General features: G+C 57.0%; 1 protein-coding gene across 1 annotated transcript in view; it reads right to left on the bottom strand.

The window, feature by feature from the left end:
- Positions 1-14,732, bottom strand: part of ARHGEF11 (Rho guanine nucleotide exchange factor 11) — an 80,694-nt gene that overhangs the window by 21,826 nt on the left and 44,136 nt on the right. The window contains exons 5-20 of the mRNA XM_054010752.1: positions 13,622-13,671; positions 13,462-13,519; positions 10,857-11,035; positions 10,604-10,675; positions 9,915-10,034; positions 9,318-9,378; positions 7,794-7,870; positions 6,527-6,664; positions 5,561-5,635; positions 4,703-4,807; positions 4,180-4,278; positions 3,493-3,535; positions 1,943-2,039; positions 1,702-1,824; positions 1,155-1,178; positions 599-743 (exon numbers count right to left, since the gene is read on the bottom strand). Coding sequence (XP_053866727.1) covers positions 599-743; positions 1,155-1,178; positions 1,702-1,824; positions 1,943-2,039; positions 3,493-3,535; positions 4,180-4,278; positions 4,703-4,807; positions 5,561-5,635; positions 6,527-6,664; positions 7,794-7,870; positions 9,318-9,378; positions 9,915-10,034; positions 10,604-10,675; positions 10,857-11,035; positions 13,462-13,519; positions 13,622-13,671 — 1,466 coding nt within the window. The remainder of the gene's footprint in view (positions 1-598; positions 744-1,154; positions 1,179-1,701; positions 1,825-1,942; positions 2,040-3,492; positions 3,536-4,179; positions 4,279-4,702; positions 4,808-5,560; positions 5,636-6,526; positions 6,665-7,793; positions 7,871-9,317; positions 9,379-9,914; positions 10,035-10,603; positions 10,676-10,856; positions 11,036-13,461; positions 13,520-13,621; positions 13,672-14,732) is intronic.

The following is a 14,732-nucleotide window of genomic DNA, read 5'->3' as shown; positions in this document are numbered from 1 at the left end:
GACTTTGCACTGGGTCTGCTACACAAACCACCCCCGCTCCCATCCCAGAGTGAAACACCCAGCACCAGGCTCAAACGGCAGGAGGGAGAGAGACGGGGGAAAGGGCGTGGGAGGGAAGGTGATGGAGGTGAAGGGATACTGGGAGGCTGCTCCGGGCAGCAGAGGAGGTGGCTCTTGCACCAACACAGATTGGGCAAAGGGACAGAGCGGAAGGCACGGCGGGGAGGAGGCCAGGAGACACAAGGGGCCTGATTTTCCCTCACCCAGGGGATCTGTGCTGTCGTGTACCCCGGCACAAGGTGCTGCCAGATCAGAAAAGGCCACATGTTGTGCCCGCTTTGCCCAGACGCAAGCGACGAGGCGTCCCGCCCAAGGGCCGTGGCTGGAGGGGAATTCTGAGCTGGCTTCTCAATGAACAGGGAGCTTCTGGAGTTCACCTCCCCAGGGATGGGGATTAGGTGCTCCCACGCATTTCTGCAGGGGCGCTGGGGCTCGGGGAGGCCGTGGAGACAAGAACTGTGCTAGGCCAGGCCTGGGGAGCTGACGGCACTGGGAAGAATCCGGTCAGAAAAGGGAACGCGGCCAATGCCCCACTCACCTTCTTGGCCTTGGGGAAAAAGGGCAGCCACTTGTCCTTGTCTGGGAAGGCCTGGGACTTCTCGCTGGAGCTGGCCGGCCGGGCCTCCCGCATCCGGATTCCCGTGTGGCTCATGTAGGTGCTGAGGGCAAAGGCCATGGGGGAGCTGGAAGAGGGGAAAACACAGACACGCTGCAGATCATCCAGGACACAACGCCAGCACTGGCGTGCCAGGAGACTGGACTCGTTCGGCCATCGCAGGGATAACTGGCCGGAAAAGAGCCAGTTTCTTCTCCTTGCTGTGACCGCTGGGGCCAGTCCATGCCTTCTGCGATAGCAGGGGGCCGTCCTGCGGGACACTACAACCCAAACAGACACTACCCAGCTGCTTCCCCACGGGCCGCTCATCCAGCCGATGACAAGTTTGCCCTACCCTGGCGTTGGGAGGGGAAAGAGTGATCTAGCAATGAGAGGACTCCCTCCCTGAGCTCTCCAGAACCCCACCCCCACGGCCACATCTGTATGGCACCATCACATCTGGATGCACACGACTGCTGGGTGCCAGGCAGACACTCACCTCCTGTCCTCTTCATATTTCGACCTAGAGCGGGGAAAGAGGGAAGGGGTGTGAGAAACCAGGCCACCTCCGTAAGACACCATTTAATCTGCCTGATCCGAGCCCAGGAGCCCAAGGGACGATGTCTCAGACCTAGCCCTTCACGGCCACGACTCAAACCAGCCGCTTTAAAGGCACGGGACCGGATCCTCTGCCGGTGTAAATCGGCAGTGGGGATATAGGGTCAATACTACTCCAACCAGCACTGGCAAGAGGGGACAGGACAGGGTGTAAAAGAGCAGGTCCCCGCCAGCCCCACGCCTGCTGCTTCCACCTGCCCCCGCATGCCAGGAGCCCATTCCTTCCTTCAACCCCCCCCCCCCCCCCCCCACACACACACACGTACTCAGAGCCTGCTCCTTCCACCGGCCCCCCCACCACTACATAGTCCTCCCGCTCCCACCGGTCGCACCCCGCTGCCGATCTCTGCTGGTGTCAGCGAGCCCAGAGCCAGGCTCGGGCTGGATCACACGCCGGACGGGGACCAGCCCCGCCGCTTGGCACTCACAGTATGTCGCCCAGCTGAGCAAGCTGCTTCTCGGCCACCTGGCGCTCCTTCTGGGGATCGCCGTCCAGATCCAGCAGGTCGTTTTCTCCATACAGGCTTCCCAGCCCCATGGTGCGCTTCGTCCTACGGACAGACCGAGGGCCACAGGTCAGCCCCACGGGCCTGAGTGCCGCAGGCAATCACCCCAGCGAAGAGCTGCCCGAGACGAGGCCATGGAGCAGAGGCAGTGCGAGGGCCTTACCTGTAGTCCTGGATTTGCTCCTGGATCTCGGGCATCGCTGCGTCCTGAGCCTCGGAGAAGGCGCTTCGGACGTCCTCCCCGTTCCGCAGGCGAGACTCTGGAGCCGCAGATGGGAGATGAGGAAAGAAGCTCGTTACCAGCTGCGCTCAGCTGGGGGGCGGGCAGGGGCGCACGGATGGCCCAGGGCACCAGCAGCGTCAGGTGTTGACACGGCATGTTTCAGCCAAAGATCCCGCCATGCCTGCCAATCGGGCAGCTGCTTTTCAGGGGTGTACACCCCAGCAGCAATGTCAGGTACTCAGCACCCCTGCTAGCAGCCTCGAACTTAAGGCCTCATCTACCCTGGGACTCTCCCACCCGGATTCCTGCCGGCAGGGTGGCTGCACCACTGCCACCCCGAATGCTGCCGGGGAATCCCCATTGTACCCCACGATTAGCAACAGCACAGCTCGCCAGGGTTCCAAGCAGGAGAAAGCCACTCTGGTGCAAAACGCAACTCTGCCCGTTTGCACTGGGGCAGATATCCTGGGTGCTGGAGTTGGGGGCAAATCCAGGCCTGAGCCTCCCAACTCCGCCTGCAGAGCAGGTATGGTAAGACAGACAGGCAGCATAGCCCGGTCGAAAGGGACTTGGGAATCCTGGCTTCTCTTGCCAGCTCTGCCACTGGCCTGTTGGGTCACCTTGGGCAAGTCACTGCCTTGCTCTGTGCCTCAGTTTCCCCTCCTGCCCTCTGTCTAGTTCAATGTTAAGCTCTTCGGGGCAGGGACTCTCTCTCCCTTCGGTCGTACACAGTGGGGCCCGTTAGGCGCAGCCGTGACTCTAATTAATGGCAACGTCCTCAGGCCTCTGTAACTGAGGCTCATGCAAGGGAAGCGACTTCCCCAAGTGAGGCAGGAAAAGAACCCAGGAGTCCTGACTCCAACTCGAACCACATGACACCATTTCCTCCCTAACGCAGGGCAATACGAAGGGGGGGAGTGAGGTCTCTCCTATGCAGACAGACCTTCTCCAGAGAAGCTCTGAGGATGTAGAGTTCTGCACTCTAATAAAAGAGACTTTGATTTAAAGCAAAGCCACTGGTGCAGTGGTTCTTAACCTGGGGTGCACTCACCCCCTTGGGGTGCGAGCTGCCCTGTCTGGGGGTGCAAGATAGGGCCAGATTTTTTTAGAAGGTAAATCATCGAAAACACAAATTAAGCACAGGCACGTAAGTACAACTGCTTTGTTTCATCAAACCTATGTATTTATTAACATTATACCTTTTTAACGATTACTGTAACACACAAACAAAAAAGATAGCTAAGTTTAAAGAACTGACCTACTTGGACGGTTTCTGATACGGGGTGCGAGAACCTATTCTGAGAACCAAAGGGGTGCAGGCCGCAGTCAAGGCTAAGAACCACTGCACAGTGGGACAGGCAACAGCCAGTGGTCCCTGATGCGGAGATCTAGAGCTGCTGAAAACACTGTGCTGCTTCAGCGACTACCCCTAACGGCATAGGCCTGGCCTCAGAGTTCACACGCACACGCAGACGTGCACACGCACTTACCTATGTCAGCTAGCAACAGCTCAGACACCTTTATTCTCAGAGGCTAGGAGGGAAAAAAAAATGCAATTACGTCTCCATGAATTATTATTCTAGGGGTACCAGGTCAGAGGATAAACACTGTGGGAGTGCTAGTAACGCCGGCATGCGCTTTGCACAGCAGCGTCTGTATTTAACAGACCAGAGCTCAGACTTTCACCCCAATTGAAACACCAGATTAAATCTTAACCGCTTGCCACTCAACTAACGAGTCCCTATTAAGCAGTATATTTGCTACCACCGTGCCTATTAAGCAACAAGGGGGAAAAATCGCTTCTCTCGGAGAAGGCCACAGCTAAAACCACCCATCCCAATTAAAGCAGGCTGCCGGGCCTCGTCTATATTGGCTTTTCCTCAAACAGCGTAGCTACACTGGTGGCAAACACCGGCGCAGACACAGTTTACAACAATGCAACACAGTTTGCACCAGCGCAGTTTACTGTGCAAAGCACATCTGTTCGGGGAGTTTGCCTCAGTGCAGCTATGCTGATGGCTAAAAACCCAGGGGACCCAAGGCCTTGGTTAAAAGTTTTCCACGTTGGGAGGCTGAATACATGGACCGTTAGACCGCGAAGCCACACTTTGCCGGCCTTCTCCTGCGGGAAGAAAGCCCCACACCCGCTGGCAATGCTGCCAAGCTCCCGCACTCACCGCGTTCTTCTCCAAGAAGATGTTCCAGATCTCCTTCCCCAACGCCCGGGAATCCTTGGAGTTCATTTGCTGGCAAACTTCTGCACACAAATAGAAGAGCTGGAAGGACGGGGGGAGAGAGAAGAAAAAGAACGAGAGATGAAGAAGGAAGGAGAAACGCTTAAAGCAGCAGCAGCAGCGAATCCCTCCAGGACACAGGACAGACCATAGGGGGTCTCCAGGGGTAGATTGTGCCCTGTGCTGGGGGAGGAATCGGAGCCCTCGGACGGCATTTCCACCTCTCACGCCTGCGTGAGTCCATTGGCTTCAACAGCGCGCGACAGCAGGGGCCAGGTCCAGCACTGCCTAAGCCCCACCTAGGGCCTTCGGGGCTCCCGGGCAGGGCTGAGGGCAAGTAGCCACAGGAGGAAATAACCCGCACTTCATGGGCCCAGTCAGCAAACAACATGGAGCCCAGAAAAAGGAGCACCCCCTCCCCACAGAGAGGCAGCCGCGGTTGCTGACGAGGGCGTCTCGCTCTTACCAGGGGGCTTGGGTCTGCCTGGGAGAAGATGTAGCGCAGGAAAACACCCAGGTGAGCCGGTCGGGATTTGAGCTTCCCCAGGTCCTGGAAGAGGGTGTCGCACTGCTGGGGGAGGGCAGGGAAACAAGCCATTCAAGCCGGGAAGAGCAAAGGGCAGAGTGTGCCCAAGGAACGGGCTCCCCCTTCCGCTAAGGCCTTGGTGAGACTGGCATTTGCCTCATTCCGGCCACTGGGGTGGCTGTAGCAGATACACCCTAGGGCAGGCAGGGGAGCAGCTATTAACCAGCCCAGCCCCGGAGTTAGACTCCACCACTGCAGCTCTGCCTGTTTGTACCAGCGTAGCTACCCGGCACTGGGGCGAACCCTCAGGCTAGGCAAGGCCTAAGATAGCCAGACCCGGCCAGCGGAACAAGGGTTCCCCTTACGCTGCCTTCTACCCACCAGCCCTCGTCATCAGCTCCACGAGACGCGTGCAAAGCGAATACGAGAAAGCATGGAGCGGGACAAAGGTTTGGTGGGCACGGAGGCTGGGAAGCCCCTAGCAAAAAACGCGCGTGGCCTCGAGCACGTGCCAGTATCATCTTTGCATCCTCCCAGCTCCGGAGCCGACATCTGTAACCGCGCTGCCCTACCCAGGGCTTCCAGCAGCTGGAGCGTGCTCCGTAAAGCCAGGAGGCTGGGGACACACTCGGCGGCACTCCCAGCCCCCCCTGCTCTGACCACTGACCCCATTCCCCTCCTAGAGCTGTGGCCAGAACCCAGAAGTCCCAACCCCTACTCCCCGGCACAGCTGCCGCGCTTGCTGGTGACGCCAACGGGGTAAATACAAGGACAGAGGGATGCCTTGGGAGCCATTACCTCATTGTTGAAATACCCTGGATCGTAATCTTCCTCTGGCCCGATGATGAGAGGCCTCGGCATCCGGTCCAAACCCTGAGGAGACAAGGCCAGGTTGGGACAAGGCCACCCCACTCCCTGCAGCACACTGTGCCATGGGGTGAGCACTGACCCCCAGCAGAGAGCACCCCCCATGGAGCCCCGCACCCCACTCCCCGCAGCACACTGTGCCATGGGGTGAGCACTGACCCCCCAGCAGAGAGCGCCCCCCATGGAGCCCTGCACCCCACTCCCCGCAGCACACTGTGCCATGGGGTGAGCACTGACCCCCCAGCAGAGAGCACCCCCGAAGGAGCCCCGCACCCAGCCCCTGCAGCACACTGTGCCATGGGGTGAGCACTGACCCCCCAGCAGAGCGCGCCCCCCATGGAGTCCCGCACCCAGCCCCTGCAGCACACTGTGCCATGGGGTGAGCACTGACCCCCAGCAGAGAGCGCCCCCCATGGAGCCCCGCACCCAGCCCCTGCAGCACACTGTGCCATGGGGTGAGCACTGACCCCCCAGCAGAGAGCGCCCCCCATGGAGCCCCGCACCCCACTCCCTGCAGCACACTGTGCCATGGGGCGAGCACTGACCCCCCAGCAGAGAGCGCCCGCCCCCCATGGAGCCCCACACCCAGCCCCCTGCAGCACACTGTGCCATGGGGTGAGCACTGACCCCCAGCAGAGAGCGCCCCCTATGGAGCCCTGCACCCCACTCCCTGCAGCACACTGTGCCATGGGGTGAGCACTGACCCCCAGCAGAGAGTGCCCCCTATGGAGCCCTGCACCCCACTCCCTGCAGCAGTTTGGGTGCTGCTCAGACCCACCCCTGATGGGATCACAGCCCCAGACAGAAGCGGCTACAGCCTGTCACTGTCAATCAGACCCAACTCCGCAGAGCTGGACAAGGGAGTGTGCCCCAGGCCCACCCACTCCCCCCGCTCACCTGCTCCGCGATGGGCAGGAAGGGCGTGTCCGAGCCTTGGCGGCGATGGTGCTGGAACATCTTGGAGGTGATGACCGGGGAGGTGCGCGGGCTGTCGAGGCCGGGGTCGGACAGAACGGAGTTCCGGTTCAGAGAGATCTGCTCAGGACAACCACCACCTCACGACATTAGCAACCGAGACGGGGGCAGCAGGGAAACCCCCAGGGACGAAAGCAGCACCAGACCCTGTTTTGACTCACATGCTTCCCAGGTCCAAGGGACCAGCGGCCACACCAAAGACCCAGGCCAACATCTAAACCGACTCAACAACGTGTCCAAATGCGGGGCAGGGAGGGCGCCAAATTAACAAATCAATTTCTAAACCAGTTTACATTCGATCAGTGCGCACACCTGCCTCCCCCACGTAGGGTGACCAGATGTCCCGATTTTATAGGGACAGTCCCGATTTTTGGGTCTTTTTCTTATATAGGCTCCAATTACCCCCCAGCCCCTGTCCCGATTTTTCACACTTGCTGTCTGGTCACCCTACCCTGCCTCTGCTCTTCTCAGTCGTAACCTGCAGACACTTCCCCACCCATGTCTGGCTGGTCTTATTGACACTGCAAACTCCTGGGGCCATGTATCGCCTCTTCGTCCTGCTGCAGGAAGTGCCATGACAATCTGTGACTCTGTAAGTCCCAGACCAAAAAGACTAAGGGGGAAAATTTCCTACTTAGGACAAGATTCTTAAAGGTGTTTCGGCACCTAGGGGGATTTTCAAAAGCGTCTGAGCCCCCAACACCCACTGACACTCCCGCCAGGCACCTAAATACTTTTAAAACTCTGGCCCTTGGTCATTCTGGAAAGCGTTACCCTCTGTTAGGATGGAGGTGAAGGCTGAGAGGATGGATCAATAACTGAACAGGAAGAGACTTCACAGGGATGTTGCAATGATCCTAAACCCCGAGTCTTAGAAACCCCAGGACATTCAGAGTGACGGCTGCACTTACAAGACATCCAACGGCGCCCAAGCAACCTTCACTCTGCCTGCAGGGCCCCCCCTCCTGCAAGAACTCCAGGATCCTGATTTGGGGACTGTAGGGTCTGGGATTCCCAGATTCGATTAGACTGATGTTAAATTATGTCTGATTTTTCCAACCCGCCATGCTCAGCGAGTGCCGGACGCTTGGGGGCCAGAAGCTGCTTTTCCAACAACGCACAGAGGTCAACTCTCTGCTCTACGTGCAAAATGGACCTGGCCCTTAGCCCTGGAGCCGCGAGCCCTCACCTCGCTCACCGAAGGGAACCGCTCAGTGCCCGAATCCAAACCGCTGTCGCCATCCTGAGAGTCCAGAGAGAGGCGGCCTGGGAACAGAGGAGAGACACAGATGGGGATCAAATTAAACCCCACCGGAGGAACCATGGCAAAGGAGACACCGAGCGATGGGAGAGGGGGCAGGACAGAGCTCAGCAACCCTCTGTCTAGATTGTGGATCCACCGCCCCACGTTCCCTTTGCCGTCTCCTCTCCTCTGATGACAGGAGGGGCGGATCTGTGGGCTGGCCGAGACCCCACAAGAGAATCAGACTGAGAATGTTTAAGGAGGGTTCGTGCAACCCCAATTCGGCCTCTGACGAGGGAAGAGGAGCTCTGGTCTTTACTGGGGGCGACGGCTCGTTAGAATCCCAGGCAAGGGGCAGAGGCAAAGGAAACCAGAAAGCCACAGGCAAACACAACTAGTCCTACAGGCTTCAAGACCGGAGCTCTGCTGGGCACAAGATGGGAAAGCAACCCTGGGCGGCGAAGGAGGAGAGAGCGGGAGCCACATGGGATGTGTGGAGCGTGAAAAGGCAGAGAGCAGCGGACTAGAGCGAGGCAGGAGACGGTTTTCCCATCCCACAAAAAAAATTTTTTTTTTTAATGGTAAAAGTCCCCTTCCAAATGGGGCCAAAAAGTTGAAATCTCTAACATTTCCACAAAACAAAAATAAATAAAATTCAGCTTGGGTCAGTCAACACCTTTTCTTTCAATACTTCTGAGCCGTCTCATTTCGATTTCAACCTTTAAAAAAAATTCTTTTACGACAAATGAACTGAAATTTCAGAACAAAACGTCGTTTCGAAGTGGAAAATGGAACCTTGCGTTTTGAATCCCCCCCCCGCCCCCGCCAAAAACAGGAAATTGGTTGAAACCAACCCTTTCTCACAAACGGTTACGGTTTCAACAAATCAACATTGTCCGGTGAAAATATGTTTTGTCGAAAACTTCCTGCCCAGCTCTACAACGGACACTGGGGTGGAGGAGAACAGAGATATGTGCAGCGTTTATCTACGCCGAGCCAGGTGGCCGTCACAGGGGTGCTGGCTGCAAACATTCATGTCTTTTTCCGGCATATCCCATATAGCAATGCCGTTGGGCAGAACTGAAGTGACCCTGCACCGGTAAATTCTGGGAGACCTGGAGTCCCTATCCTATAGCACGCAGAGTGTGACTGTTGGGAACAAGACTTCTGGGTAATTTCCCAATGCGAGGAACTCCTGAATGGGGAGAGCTAGAATGCTCGTAGCTTCCCATCTGCACTGGAGAGATGCTATTACAGCCAATAAGGATCAACCCAGACTTGAACTGAAGCCCTCATCGCACCCGGTGCGAGCAAAGCTTGTCGAATGCCTGGGACAGCTACAGCGTCCGGAGACAAGGAGCTGCACAAGCACCACACGCTAAAGCCGCCCAGACCAATCATCTGTTGCGAGGGCGGGCGGACGGTAGCAACGGGTATGCGTAGCTGCCTGGGAGCGACAGCACAACTCACCTTCCGTCCCCCGGAGACTGGCTGAGCCGGAATTGCAGCACGGCCGCCCCAAATCCTGCAACTGAAGGATACACAGGGGTCAGTGTTGTTATCCCTGCTTTACAGGTGGGGAAACTGAGGCACGGAAAGAGCCTGATCTAGAAAGGGGGAGGACCAGCTTCCTTCCATGTCAAGAGGGGCTCTCGGCCCCTCCGCGGATACGAAGCTGTCACAAAGAGTCTGTGGAACAGCTGGGAAGGGAACCCCAGAATAGGTTGCACAGGGGGGAGGGATGTTCAACCAGTTCATGTACAAACAACGCCGTGCGTCCTCACTAGCCCTGCTGAACTGGTTTCAAGCCTTCACCGAACCCATTTCAGCCTCAATGCCCTCTGGGTACCTATCCCCACAGTTCACGGCTCAGCCCCCCAGAGGCAGTGCATTCTGGGAGATTTCACACTGCACAAAGGCACGCCTCGGCTTGTCCATCTCCACGATGGGACTAAACCCAGTTCAGGCTTCCCCTGGCACCAACTTCTAAGGAGGGTAGAGTGTCCGGGGGTGGGGGAGGAGTCACATGACAATTAGAACCAGGAAGTAAGGACTCCTCTTGTGTACCACTGAGCCGCCTGTTTCCTGTTGGATCTTGAGCTGCAGTTGGCTGACCCTTCTGCGCGCCCCCTCGATCCGTTCCTCCAGCGTGGTGGCGGGGTTCCGGCTGTACACCTCGCAGAACCGCTGAGCGGGGAGACAAGAAGGGGAACGAGGTTACAGCCAGCTACGCAGGGAGGGGAACAGGCACGGGGTGCAGAGCGAGGCGTGGGGGCCTACAAAAAAAGACAAAGCAGGTGAGGGATGGATGGCTCTGATCAACACCCCGGTGCAGCTTCGATGTGACCGCACCTGCTGCTGCAGGGCATCAGCTGGTGGCCAGGGGGAGGAGGAAGGAAATACACCTCTCTTCCCCCAAACATTGTACAACTGGCCTCACGCTCAGGAGAGGGTTCCTCTTCCTTGGAAACACCAGTCATGTCACGGACGGAGGCAGGAGCCTGGAATACATGGAGCGGAGGTCTGATCCGCAAGGCAGGAAGGAGAACTATGAGATTAGGTGGTTGTCTTCTCTGCTACAGGCAAGATATTGGAGGAGATGGCCCACTGGTCTGATCCAATATGTCGGGAGGAAAGATTGGACTACGAGGAGCAATAGTCCGCTCCATTATAAGCAAAGATGTCTAGCGGCGAGCTAGACAGGGCAGAGGTCTGCTCCAGCGTGGCTCACCACAGGGAGGAGACAGGCAGCGTACCTGTAACTCGGCCTCCTCCTGTCTCAGCATGTTGCGGAGGATCTGAGTCGCGTGCTTTTGAACTTGTGGGTCCTGCGATTTGGAACAGACGTGGGCAGAGTGAGGGGACGGACAGAGCTTTGCTTTCATCTCCCCATCTTTCACCCCCACCCCTCAAAGTGGAGCAGCGCAGGAGAGTGACAACACCCGCTTTCCCATCCCCCTGAGAGATCCAGGACAAACCACCCATGGGAGTGCCGCGCCGCCCGGTTACCTGCAATGGTTTGGGTCCTGTGATGCGCTGCGGTGGAGGCAACGGAGGCGGAGGAGGCGGCGGGGGGCACAGGGGTGCAATCCCGGGCGCCCCCGATAAGCTCACGTCTTGCTGAGGGCCGGAGAGCACCACTGAGGGAGGAGGAGACCCCAGGAGGGTCAGCGCGACGTAGGCGCCGGCTGGAGAAGAAAAGGAGCGCGGGTGGAGAGAGACCCACTTTATAACTAGCCAGTTGATGAGGATTTAAAACCGGGGAATCACGGCAGCTAGAAGAGAACTGATCACTGCCTCCCCCACCCCAACCCCAAATCCACGATGCAGGATTCCGAAACAGATGGAGCTGCAACCGAAGCTGATCTTAAGGATACGTCTACACTGAAAGTGCAACAATTGCACTGCTGTAGCACTTCAGCGTAGACACTCACGACAGCGACGAGAGGGGCTCTTCCCTCGGCGTAGGGAATCCTCCTCTCCCAGAGGCGGTAACGAGGGGGCCGGAAGAATTCTTCCATCAACCTACTGCTGTCCACACCGGGGGTTAGGTTGACGTAGCTACGTCTCTCGGGGGGTGGATTTTTCACACCTCTGAGAGACAGCTATGCCGATGTAGGTTTTCAGTGTAGACCAGCTACCCTGAACATTCGGGTTTAATTCAGTTCACAGACGCTAGCCCACTGCACCTCTACAGAGCAGGAGTACAGTGCACCCCCAGCCTCCGGAGCCTTCGTAAAGCATACCCAGGAGAGGCTACATCAGCCAAGGCACATACTAATCCCTAGTTTTGATCTCGTGCACTTCATCCATACACCTCAAAGAGCTGTACAAAGGAAGTCAGTATCATCATCACCATTTGACAGATGGGGAAACTGAGGCACAGAGCGGGGAAGTGACTTGCCCAAGGCTGCCCGGCAGCCCAGTGGCAGAGCGGCGAATAGAACCCAGGTCTCCTGGGTTTCAGTCCAGTGCTCTATTTGCTCGGCTACACTTGCGATCTCCAGCAGCCAGAGTACGGTCTCTACATTCGAGTGCATGTTATACGCGTGTTCCCACCACGCACTGAAGGAGTACGGCCCCCGACCAGCAAGGCTGTGCGAAGACTCAGGATCCTGGTCTGAGACCTCACCAAGCCGGGGATGTCCGGGGAGGATCAATGTCTAAAACACCTTCTTCCACCTCCTCCAGCTTGCTAGGAATCTCCTCCCACCCTCCCAGGCAAGGAGCTGGCCCCAGTGGCCCATGCATCCCTCACCTCCCGGGTGGAGTACTGTCATCTGTACCTGAAGACGATGGGCAGGCTCCAGCTGGTGCAGAATGCAGCTGCCCACCTTCCCCCTGGCTTAAGCCACTGTGAAAACACCAGACCCCAGATCCAATCCCTCCACTGGCCCTCAGGCTGCTCCCGATGCCAGTTTAAGGTCTCGGTCCTAATCGTCAAAGCAACAACTGGGTCAAGCCCCAGCTACGTTACAAGACTGAACTTCACTCTACGATCAGCGGTGACAACGGTGCTCCTCTGGGACGATGCAGATCACAAAACGCAAGACGACGGGCATGAGAGCAAGGGTCAAAGCATTCCCGGGGGAGGAGACTTTGCTATGAAATGGGCGATGAGGGGAGATGGGGCGAATCCGCCTTTAGGAGATGCTGTAAAGCCTTCCTCTTCACCATAGCGAGGAGGACACCGCCATGCCCTCCCCCGTACCCACAAAACCTGAAACAAACCAGCCAACAAAACCAAAAGCCCACCTAGGGTGACCAGATGTCCCGATTTTATAGGGACAGTCCCGATTTTGGGGTTTTCTTCTTATATAGGCTCCTATTACCCTCCGCCCCCGTCCCGATTTTTCACACTTGCTGTCTGGTCACCCTAAGTCCACCCCAGGCAGGGTGTTTACTTCCCCACAGGAGAAGAGCCAGAGATCCCATGAAGTCCACTGGAGACTTCACTATTGGCTATTTGCCCAGCCGCTATGGTGACGGGCAGCAGTATACAACCCTGACGCAGACCGATGAATAAACAGAGAGCATTGTAACGCAGGGTGGGAAGTGGAATGACCACATCGGCAAGGGAAGGGTTAAGCTGTTCCTGGAAGCCCCTCCAGGAAAGGGATGGGAAGTGACGTTCTCCAAAACAGCTCCTCCTGTAACAACCAGAACGGGAAGCCGCAGAGATCTGGCTGCAGGGGCTGGGCCCGATCGCTCTGCTGGCCGCTCCAGCTTGCAAAGGACTCCCCATCCCAACGGTGTCAGTCAAAGGACATTTTACCTTAAGCACTTTTGAAACGTGGGATTGCTGGTGTTTTCCACCCGGGAGACCAGACGCCCCCATTTACGCATGGGGCAGGCACAGCTGTGACAGAGCAAGTTCCCCACACCAGCATGCCTCCCCCCCATCCTGCAGGATCCCCTGCCTCTCGGGTGGAGAAGAGAGCTCAGTGTGCCTGGCTCGTTTGGGCCCTGCCCTAGCCGCTCTGCTCTTAGCCTCAGGGCCCTAACCCTTTCCACAAGACGCCATTTCAGAACTCTCTGCCACTAGAGACTGAGGCTGGCCTCCAACCAGCCACCGAGCGGGAAAAGGCCCCATTCACCCCTTCTACCTACTCACATTTGATGAGCTTCACCACTTCGAGATGGGAGCTGTTCGTCACCATTGTGCCGTTGACCTGCAAGAGGAGACAGACAGCCTTAGACATGCAGCCCTGGCCCACAGAGCTAAGCACGAGGGAGCACCCCGGGGAAGCCCCGGCTTGGGGGTCGCCACTCACCTTGACGATCCGGTCACCCTCTTGCACCCCGGCCTTCATGGCTGCTCCTCCTGCAGTGCGACAGGCAGAGGAAGGGAGTTCCCATAAATAACGGCAGAGCCCCAGCACCATGAAAACATCCACAGCGCTAGCACAAGGCACCAGGGGGTTTGACACCGGCCCCGGCACAGCATGAGGAGACGTTAGGGTCCAAACTCGAGGTTTTCCCTCCTCCTGTGTGGAGCTCTGTTTTATTCTAGTCCATTTAGGGTTCTTATATCGACCTCATCGCTAATATCCAAGTGCGTTAAGCAACGGGACTCCCGTCTGCCACATGGCTGTTCTCCTTTAGGGCTCCTGTCTAGGCAAGATGGTCTGTCCACACTGATCCAATTGCAGGATTGGGGCCTAAGCATCGGTAAAAGTAGCTTTACTGTTTAAGCTCTTCCCCTGCCAGTCTCCCCTTTTTTAATGCAACTGTTAAAAGTTTAAATATACTGAAAAATTCTCTGTTGCTAAAGCCAGGCCGAAGAGGAAACGTTTCCATGAGGTTCAATTCCAAACGGAGAGACGAGCAAATGAGAAAAAGGCCAAGTAAATTCAAGATTCTTTTCAGCTTTAATGATCTCTCATTACAGGCAAGGCAAGTCAGAACGGAGGGGCAGAACGGAGTCCCTGCAGCACTGCACCCAGGGTGGTCTTTTATCCCAGCACAAAGTGGGCGACTGCCAGGGACAGGGCACTAGAGAATCCGGCTCACTTCGCACTAGTGCAAGTGACTGCACAAGGCGCGGGGCCGTGGGGAATCAGGCACACTGGCTGTTCTTTATTCAAATATTTGGGACATGCCATTGGATTCATGCATATGGAATCTATGCCCGCCCAAAGTCCTGTTGAAGTCACTGGGGTCGATGCAGGGGTCTCCCCATGAAGATCCCATTGCAAAATAAGGGGGTTGATTTTTATCTGACTCTGTCCCTTTAAATCTGTAGGACTTTTCCTCCCTTATCTATCTGAATTTTTCCTGGCCAGAGTGTTAGCCTTATTTTGGCGGGGGGGAAGGAAGGCGTCAGTTTGGAATAGGCGTTCTCTATTGAAATCGTTGCTTCAAGCCCTACTTCCCCTCAACACC

Source organism: Malaclemys terrapin, chromosome 21, assembly GCF_027887155.1.
Source record: "Malaclemys terrapin pileata isolate rMalTer1 chromosome 21, rMalTer1.hap1, whole genome shotgun sequence".
Taxonomy (NCBI): Eukaryota; Metazoa; Chordata; order Testudines; family Emydidae; genus Malaclemys; species Malaclemys terrapin.
Note: the sequence above shows the minus strand (reverse complement) of the source record. Positions and strands in the feature narration are given on the sequence as shown.